The sequence below is a fragment of the Schistocerca nitens genome, chromosome 3 (assembly GCF_023898315.1).
Source record: "Schistocerca nitens isolate TAMUIC-IGC-003100 chromosome 3, iqSchNite1.1, whole genome shotgun sequence".
NCBI classification, from domain to species: Eukaryota; Metazoa; Arthropoda; class Insecta; order Orthoptera; family Acrididae; genus Schistocerca; species Schistocerca nitens.
The window spans coordinates 633031733-633042391 of NC_064616.1; the positions used below are offsets into that span (position 1 = coordinate 633031733).

Consider the following 10659-nt stretch of genomic DNA (forward strand, 5'->3'; position numbering starts at 1 on the left):
CCATGGTAAGGGCAGCAGCGGTGCATGACCTGGGGACCACTATATGTAGGTGGACCAGAGCCATGCTTAGTGGAAGGAAGGTACAGGCCACCATGATGAATGAAAATATGGTAATTAAGACCACTAGAGGCTGCCCACAAGGAGGAGTTTTGTCTCCTCTATTGTGGAATCTAGTGGTGAACGAACTCATTGGGGAACTAAATCCCAGACATTGCTTCTGCCAAGGATACGAAGATGACCTTGTCATAGTAATACTTGGCAAATTCACTGACACAGTCAGCAATATGGCACAAGGAGGGTTGGACATTATGCAAAAATGGTGCATTAAACAGGATCTGAGAGTTAATCCTAAGAAGACTGTTGTGGTGCCATTTACGAAGAGACATATTCAGCATGCAAGTTGGAATCTAAAGCTCTTCGATGAAACTCTACCTGTGAAGGGGACAGTGAAATATCTAGGGGTAACCTTGGATGAGAAGCTAACTTGTGAACCCCTCACATTAAGAGTATCTGCTCCAAGACAAAAAGCACTTTAGTGAATACTAGGAGGGCTTGTGGCAAAAACTGGGGCCTAAGCCCCAGGAGTATGCACTGGATATACACCACAGTGGTTAGACCTAGGATTTCCTACGGGGCCGTAGTGTGGTGGAAGGTAGAACAGCAGAGATTGGCCTGCTTAGCCATAATGGGTGGAATTAGCAGCACACCAACCGCTGGAATGGAAGCCATGCTGGATATGCCTCCACTACCTTTGGGTTAAGATGGAGGCAGCAGCTGGGGCATACAGACTTAAAACTGGCCAAAACTGGGTCTCATTTGGATATCCAGAATCACACACTAACATAGTGAGTGACGTAAATATAGGTATGGCTGGGGAAATGCCCGCTGACTATATAATAAATCCGAACTGCTTCGACAAGCCTTACAACATAACAATTGGAAGTAGGGAGCAGAGGGAGAAAACAGTTAGACACTGTACGGGGGACATCGTTTAGTTCACTGATGGGTCGAAAACAGATCAAGGCATTGGGGCAGGGTTGTACGGGGTTCAGCCAAGACTGGAGAGCAGCATCTCTCTAGGGAAACTGGCCTCTGTATTCCAAGCCGAAATTACTGCAATCAGGGCATGTGTGGAAGAGAATATGAGTAGATGCTACAATGACATCTATTCAGACAGCCAGGCAGCCCTGAAATCATTGGCAGCTCCTGCAACAAGATCTAAGATTGTTGCAGATTGCCACAGGGCTCTGGTGGAGCTAGGGGGAAGCAATAGGGTATACCTAGTGTGGGTCCCTGGCCACTCAGGGATCTGTGGCAATGAACAAGCCGATAGATTGGCTAGGATGAGGGCAACAACTCCATTTATTGGACCGAAACCTGTCTTGACAATCACCAAGGCTATGATCAAATTAGAACTATGGAACTGGCTTAGGAAACAGCATGTAGGATATTGGACCAAGGTCCATAAACAAAAACATGGTAAGGTAATGATGCCCAAGCCATGTTTTAAAAGAAGCTCTGTAATCCTGGGATTGAACAGGAAAGAGATCAAACTCATGACTGGACTGATGACTGGCCATGGGAACTTTAAAAAACACCTACACACAATGGGTATAATGGAAGAGGACCCTAAATGTAGGATCTGTGATGAGGGTGAAGAAACTGCATCACACCTAATCTTTGAATGCATGGCATTGGAGAGTAAAAGATACAGAATCTTCGGGACAACTAGACCTGAAGAAATTGTGTCTAACAAAAAACTGGTAGAGGGACTCCTTGCTATATTTAAGGGCACTGGTTGGCTTTACTAGATATATAGGGAGCAATACCGCACAATAAACATAGTTTCGGTGCGGGCAGTGGCGGGTTAGACCTAAGCTGTTTTAGCTCTCCTGTTAACATCAATCAATCAATCAATCAATCAATCAACAGTCATTGGATCTCGACCAACGCGAGCAGCAATGTCGCAATATGATAAATTGCAATCACTATAGGCTGCAATCCGACCTTTATCAAAGTCGGAAACGTGATGGTACGCATTTCTCCTCCTTACACGAGGCATCACAATGTTTCACCAGGCAACGCCGGTCAACTGCTGTTTGTGTATGAGAAATCGATTGGAAACTTTCCTCATGTCAGCACATTGTAGGTGTCACCACTAGCGCCAACCTTGTGTGAATGCTCTGAAAAGCTAATCATTTACATATCACAGCATCTTCTTCCTGTCAGTTAAATTTCGCGTCTGTAGCACGTCATCTTCGTGGTGTAGCAATTTTAATGGCCAGCAGTGTATCTGCCAATGGTGTGTTCTTGTACAGTGTTACACTGACATCTGACCATGTCTACTGGCTGCTTCACTATTTTGTTGGGCAGTGTAGCCCTGTACAGTCCCATACCACAAATTAATTTAGTAAATCAATCTTATGGCCATTCGCAGGGAAAACCACATAGTATATAAGAGACACACCCTTGTTAAACTGTTCTGCATCTGAGTTCTCATTTAAAAAGTGATAATGTACTTTTTTCAAACATTTCCAGAAGTGCTGTCTATCCTACATCTCAGTGAATTAAGTGCAGAATCTACCCCACAACAAGGGCCACTAAGATGTGCTTTATGTAGATCGCAAATGGTATCATTCTTTGCTGGAAATTTATGAAAAGTGATTCTGTGACAGAGCAAGTAACTGTATGGATAATTTGGGAACAGAAAACAACCTATCCCATTGATGCATCACAAGCAGTTGTTACCAGATGTCAAGCAGTGCATCACTCACTCTCCTCAACAGACTTGCTATAAAGCTAGTCCTGAAAGCACCTTAGGCTAGGCTAACACCTCATCGTCGGCTTAATCAATAGTTTGCACAGAAATGTAGGTCTTGTTGAACATTGTACATTTATAATATAGCCAGGATCAGTCAAAAACTATGCAGAACTGGAGATATGCATTGTAACAGTCACATAAACATGTTTTGTGTCTTCAGATCCTAAAGTATGGTGACTGGGACAGCTTAGAACGAAATATGTGGTCCAAAAATATTACTCACTAATTATATATTCTGAAAATATTTGTAGCTTCACGTAATATAAGTCATATGATAAACACTTCTCATGCAAAAAATACGTGCATGATATGCTTATTTCCTCGGTAAGTGTATTGTAATGTCCTCAGGTTGTCAAAAGACAGATCAACACCCACTGAACCCACACTGAGAGTGTTTGCAATGGTTAGACTTCAGCAACTACTGGGATATGTTAAGTTCTTTCCTGATATGAAGAGAGGAACCAAAACTCTCTCTTACCATAAACTGGTAAACTGTCCTACCTGTAATATTATATCAAAACATTTTAAGAGTGTGTGTCTGCTGTAGCAAGCAGCACAGGATTCAGCTATGAATGAGCACAATATCACAAGGCTCAGACAGTGTCGAATCCAGCTGCCATGTAGAGAAAGGGTGATTTACAGCTCATTATTACTGGAACTGTAAGCTATTTCACACATCTTCACAAGTGCATGGATACAGCGGAATGTTGGATTCCTAGATGCAGTGGTGGTAGTCTTGCCAATGTGGTTCGTCATTGCTTGGGAGATATCTCGAGGCAATGTTTGCAGATGCACATGTTCCAAAAATCGTTCACTGGCCATGGCCCTCAGAGAATGAAAGGCTGTGAGGTTCTCTGTACCCGGATGGTTTCTTAAGTGATGCCACAAATGTGACTTGGATTCCAGCTATACACAAATTCTCCACAGAGGCTGCCTCCTAAAATGAAAGACAGATGAGGTAGTGTTTTGATAATAATAATAGCACTCCGACTTCAGGCCACGAGTGGCCTACCAGGACCATCCGACCGCCGTGTCATCCTCAGTGGAGGACGCGGATAGGAGGGGTGTGGGGTCAGCCAGCACCCCCTGTAAAAGAAAGCCTGTCTACGTAGTGCGTGACGTCACAAGATGGCTACACACATAGTCCCTTCTTCAACAGTTTCACGGAACAGTGCTTGTGAATAGTCGTTCGGCGAGTTACGCGTCAGTTTAGTATTATAGTGAATGGTGTTCCTGCGTTAGTGTACGTGATTTGGTTGTTTAGTTTCTGTGCACTAAACTGGTGATCTGTTTTTCTTTGCTGTGAAAATTTCGTTGCCTGCAAAATGCCGTATCGTTGTTGTGTGCCGAATTGTAGAGGAAATTACGACGGTGGACCAAAAGTAACCGTGTTTAAATTTCCGGAGGATGAAGCAACGAGGAAGAAATGGTTGTCACGTATTCGCAGACATAACTTCACTCCTTCTTCAAGTTCAAGAGTAAGTATTTGTTTTGTTTATTTCTTAAAAGAGGTTAAGTGTGCTAACACAGAATAGGCACTTATGCAGTAAGGAAGGTCAGCGACATTTTGACTAATAGATCTTAACTGAATAAGTGCCGAACTAAATAGCGTTTCGTTTTCTTGCCCTGGCAATTCTACAGTTTAGCTGGTATAGGTTATATGAATTCTGTAAGTTCAACCAGTATAGCCTAAGCACAGTCATACTTACGTAGTTAAATATCTCAGTATATCTTTATACTTACTGTTTATGCTGCCTGTTGTTAGGAATAAAAGTCGGTTTATAATTAAGTACGTGCACTTAAGATACAGACGACTTTCGATGTATTCTGCTTCTGTATTTAGTGTTTCTTTTTGCTGTAAAAGTCTTTAGGAAGTTGCCTGTTCAAAAACAAGTAATGTGGTTTACCCAGAAATTGAAAATGAAGTAAAAACAGTGTCTCAGTCGCTTGTTTTTAATAAATTATTGGTGGGAATTTGAAGTCATTGCAAGGAATGTTACTATTAGGGAATATAGTAGGCTTTAGACTTAACAGTGAACCATAGACAGGAAAAATGAATGAGTACATGAATGGATTAACAGGCCATCACAAAATGCAAAGGGAGAAACTGTGAAAACATAAAAAATACTTGTGGATTTTACAAATTCTTACTTTCTGGGTCTGGAATTTCAGATACATGCCAGTGACCTACACAGCTGTCTTATAGATACACAGCTACAGTACTTGAAAGCAATTGTGTGCTCATGTTTAGCCTAATAGGTAGCACATAAGTGGCAATGTATTAGTTCATCATACTGTCAGTTTTTATGTAAGTTATGAACTGATATCAAAAGCAAAACAGTGTCTATCTGATAAAAAGCACTACCTTTAAGTATTTCGTAGTTCTAAAGGTTACACAGTGTGACAATTACTTTGTATTATTCTGTTACTGTGTCACAGTTGCTTCTATGGATTACACCTGTGTGAGTTTGGTGTCATCATGCTTTCTTGTGTCCGAGGTGTGTGTGTGGGGTGGGGGGTGGGGGGGAATAGAGCAAGACATTAAGCAAAAGTCCCACCCCTCTTGTGAATATATGAGCTTCAAGGCTAAATTATAAAAAAAATTGTCACTGTTATTGAATCATGCTACAAACATTAGTCAATGTTTGTAATTTTTGATGGGGAAAGTACTTTCTTCATTTCACCATCTCTTTAAGAGCTTGTTGCCATGACATGTAACTGCATGTGTTTTGATATTGAAGTGTTATTGTTTTATAGAGTTACTATGCCATGGCCACATTTATCACTTGAGTATTCTACATTTTAGTTGGGAGTCTATTTGTATTTTAGAACTAGAAACTAACTTTATATTCATAAATTGTTTTCACACTATTAATATTGTCATCACATTCAGTTGTAAGCACAGTTTTCATTTTTTATTCATTTTTAATTACAGGTATGTCATGTTCACTTCCACAAGGATGATGTTATTTGGGAAACACAAATTGTGGATGAAAGGACTGGTCAGTTATTAAGAGCCCCCCTTCTCAAACCACGTTTGAGACCACATGCAGTTCCATCACTACTCCCAAACTGTCCTTCCTACCTTTCAAAGGAAGAAAGTAGACGTGAAGGGCCAGAGGAGAAAAAGCAAAGGCTTGAAAATGAGCAGTTAGCTGCAGCGTTACAATATAGTTTAGCATCACAGAAGGACTATGAAAACACTTTCAGCTTCAGTTCTTTAGAAGAGTTGATGTTGCGTACGAAGGAAGTGGATTTGCCCAACGAGTGGAGTGTGATCGAAAAACACAGTGATTTTGTTTGTTTTTTAAAGATAATAAGAAATCCAGCACCATTAATCACACATTCTGTCGTTATAGATAGTAATTTAAATGTTTCATTGTTTAAGAAAGATGTACAAATTAAGACATTAGGAAAAAGATCTTTTCCTGTAATTGTAACCAATATCCATGAAATTGTCAGTGTACTGCAGGAGTTTTCAGACACAGATTGTGGGCACTCAGAAACTTCTATAGATAGTATTGTAGAGATAGTGAAAGACAGTCTAGGAGTGCTGAAAGACAGTTTACAGGAGAGTGAAAAGGAGATGGTAGACTTTATATATGAACAAGTTAGTCTCATAAATGTAAAGAAATTTAATCATAGGTTTAGTTCTACATTTATGATACTGTGTTGTTTGCTATTTTCCATTTCATCTCATGCTTACAATTTTTTACGTAGCAGCTCATTAATGAAAATGCCACATCCAAGCACTCTGCGTAGGGTCTGCAGCAAATTTAATGTGAATCCATCTCACGAAAGGCTTGGGGGAAGTAATTTCCTGTCCTATGCAAGACAGAAATTTCAATACTTGAACAGCAATGATGTCAATGTTGTTTTGAGTGTAGATGAAATTCATCTAAATTCTTATTTGGAATATAAAGGAGGTAGTGTTTTGGGCATGTCATATAACTCGGAATGTGCTGCAAATTCAGCATTTGTATTTATGTTGCAGAGTGTCAAGTCTTTGTACAGGGATGTTGTTCACATTTTACCGGTGAAAACCATTTCATCTAATGCATTATACAATGTGCTACTGGCCATAATAAATGGCCTTGAACTAATAGGCTATAGGGTTTTTTGTGTGGTAACTGACAACAACAAAATCAATAGCAAAACCATGTCAATGTTTTCTCTGGATAAAGCTGTTAATATAGTTTTTAAACATCCATCTGATCCTAATCGCCCACTTTTCTTTTTAATTGATGCCGTACACATTGTTAAATGCATAAGAAATGTGTGGCTGAACCAAAAAAATGATGGTAAAGATATGTTTTATCCTCAGTTTCCAGTTAGAAAAGAAGTGGAAGAAAATAAGTTTTCTGTAGCTTCTTTTAAAACATTGAAACAGATTTATGACATAGATTCCAGTTCTTTAGTAAAATATTGTCACACATTGTCTCTCAAATCACTTTGCCCTACATCATTAGAAAAACAGAGCATGAAACTAGTGCTGCAGATATTCAATCGACATGTGTCAGAGGGCCTTGAGGTAGCTAGTGATAAATTTGATTTGAGACATGCACCATCAACAGCAGAATACATTCGAATAATAACAAAATGGTTTGATGTCATGAATGTGAAATCAGTGTTTAAAGGGAAACACAAACAGAATCCTTATATGGATCCGTTGACAACTGATAGCGTTTCTATGCAATTTTTGCTAGATTTTCTAGACTGGCTTGATGTGTGGAAAGCAAAGGGTTTGTCAAGTGGGTTTCTCACAAAAGAAACATTTTTTGCTATTCAGCATACAACATATGCCGTGGTAGAGATTGCTCGATACTGTACTGAAGAGCTAGGTATGAGCTATTTACTGACAGCCAAGCTACAAACAGATGTGCTTGAGCGGCGTTTTGGAAAGTATAGACAGCTTGCAGGTTCCCAATACAATGTTTCAGTGACACAAGTCTATGAAGCAGAAAAGAAGCTTCGAATTCAAAGTGTAATGCCTTTAGTTTTATGTTCTCCTTCCTATGGCAATATCACAGTAGGGGCCATAAAAAATTTTATGTTTTCTGAAGTTGAAGAAACACACACATTAGACATAGAAGTCAGTGTAACTCAAGACGATGTTCTTTCAGTGAAAGATATTGCAACGTCTTTAACTTTCATTGCAGGCTACTGTGCTCATGCAGTGATTAAGAAGCTGAAATGTGAGAGTTGCCTTAATGAAATTGTGATTGAAAAGGAGTTGCCAATAAACGAACATTTTAGTTTGATACAGAGACTTGATCATGGAGGACTAAAATACCCATCAGACACTATTTTAAATATGATTGTCTACACTTATATTGTCATCAGCAAACTTCTCAAAGAACATGAAAGAGATTTTCTTGCCTGTACGAATCAACGTGCTATTGCCTGTGCAGTAGCACTTGCTACTCTTCACGAAAATGACTTTTTATTATTTGATGGGGTATGCTGCAATGGACATTCATCCCAGGCAATAATGAAAAGTGTTGTTTGGGTTGGTGTCAATATATTTTTAAACAACTACTGTAAAAAGGTTAATGGAAAAAAAAATTCAAAAAACACTCAGCGAAAACTGCAAACTCTTACAACATAATTTTGAAATCTTTATCTTAGATTCTTTTTAAATCATTAATACAAAACCTGTCATCAGTAATATTGCCACATCAACAAATGCCTCTTAAGCTGAACTAGTCAGGTTAATCTGAAACTAGTCAAACTTACCAAATTGCAACTTATGGCTGAGAGTTTGTATAAATATTTTAATATACAGCTGCTAACAGCTATCAACACTAATATCCTAACGTGAAATTTTTATCAAAGAAATTAATCTTTAATATAAAGAATCTTACACTAATTCTTTCTCAGTTGAAGTTGGGTGGTGAATGATACATACAGGAGGGAGGGGAGGGGGTGTGGCAGGCAGAGAGGACCAATAGTAATCTTGTTATAGTATGTGAAACCTAAAAATCATTTCGCTTGCTTTTCCGAGTATGACTTAAACCACTTCTTTGCTGCATGCCTTATTCATAGTATTTCTAATTTGTGTAATAAAGTTATGTGGCCCAACATGGCACATGCCTTTGACAAAGACAAGACAATGCCATTTTGATCACCTTCCTTTATTATTTTGAGAAAAACTTACACAAACTGTGCTATAGCAGACTCCACTTTTTTTGCAAACAAGGTTAGTTTGTTTTGGTGATAAATGGAAGACAAGAGCAAAATTGCTCTATAGTTCTCTACATTCTCTGCAATACTTTTCTTTGTATACTGAAGTTATTACTTTAGCTTGTGATACATGTGAGAAATCTGCCAATTTGTAATGATTCATTAATTGTTACTGTTGAAAAAGCTACTATAGTATTTATGCATTCTTTAGGTAGACAAACTTCGATTTCACGTAGTGTTCGTGGTGTTCCTCTGTCTTCTACTACTGTCACTGTTATGAGTGCAGATGTGCATGCTGTGACAATTGCCCCTCTTTTTCTGAGTTTACTACTTTCTCTGCAGCTGTTATAACTGTTGTTCTCTCAACATTTTCTTATGTAGATCATGTTTGCATATATTTTACTACCAATACAAATGGAGAAGCTGGTGGGGGAGGGCTTTGCAGTACTTTCATGGCCTTTGTGTATAATGATTGGCAGGTCTCCTCATCTAATAGTAATGTAATTCTGGAACAGCTCTCACTTCTGTTACAAGCACTATTGAGTGCCACTAATCCTCAGGTTGACTAATTACTGAGCTCTTTAAATAGATGCTTGCTCTGTGCCATAAAGTGCCTTCTTGTTAGCTCATCTTTGCTGAGGAGAAAAAATCTGAGGTGGACTCTCAGGTATGCCCTTCTGTTGGCTTTTTGAATATATTTGTTTATAAAAGAATATTAAAAAAGCTTAAGCCTGTCACAATTGCTTTTCACTCACCTAATCTAATTAATGTTAGCAGATCATATTCCAACACCACTTGACACATTTTTGCCACATAACATACACTTACAGTTGGTAATTACTTGCAATTTACAGGGTGACCTAATATAATGTCTATATGCATTGCCATTTTTCTACTACAGTGCTTTCATATGCATTCTTCCTACACAAAACTTTATGGTGCAGTGTTTTATTTGCATTCTTTTAGTGTCCCACTTAAAGACCTTCCATTACTACCCTGGAGATTATAAAATAGCAATTTAATAATTAATGTTGTTCAAAATTTATCATTATTATTCCTAAAATTATGAAACTTAAGTCTCAAGAATGTGGTTATTGTTAATGTTTGGCCTTGGTGTCCATAAGTCTTAATTATTTTGTCCCTACATAGTATTCATGCTGTACATCTATAATTTTCTATTGTGAACCACTATAATCTAAAATTTTTCTCATTCCATGTGTTAGTGATTGACAAGAGTGTATGGAAGATGAACAAAAGAAATAAATAAATTCATTCATACACAGAATTTTTTTACTTAATTTGCATTCATTCATATCAGCATGGTCAGTAGATGAAACTTTTTTTCCACTTCTAAACAATTACCAGTATATATATTTTGGAATGATGATCTGTTAAAGTATTGCAACTAAATAGAGCTGAACCACCACCCCCACCCCTTTCCCCAAACTTACGGAAGGATGAAGTATCTAAGCCACTGGTGAGTGCAGCCCAAATGTGATGCCAAATGAAGGTAAGTGTTCATTTTTCACAATTATTTCATCACAGGTCACATCACGTCATAAAACTTCTCAACAGATGAAATGAAAGTTTACTTCGTAGTTGAAATTTATTTATGTGCAATTCATGCAAACAGTTTGTTTCAAAGTATATACTTC

At 38.4% G+C, this 10659-nt stretch overlaps 1 protein-coding gene across 1 annotated transcript; it reads left to right on the plus strand.

Annotated features, from left to right (window-relative positions):
- The first annotated feature begins 3925 nt into the window (after positions 1 to 3925).
- On the plus strand, positions 3926 to 10289 carry LOC126248581 (uncharacterized). Its single transcript, XM_049949688.1, has 2 exons — positions 3926 to 4299; positions 5757 to 10289. Exons 1-2 carry the CDS (start codon positions 4147 to 4149, stop codon positions 8427 to 8429), a joined length of 2826 nt encoding a protein of 941 aa, XP_049805645.1. The 5' UTR covers positions 3926 to 4146; the 3' UTR covers positions 8430 to 10289.
- Positions 10290 to 10659: the final 370 nt, after the last annotated feature.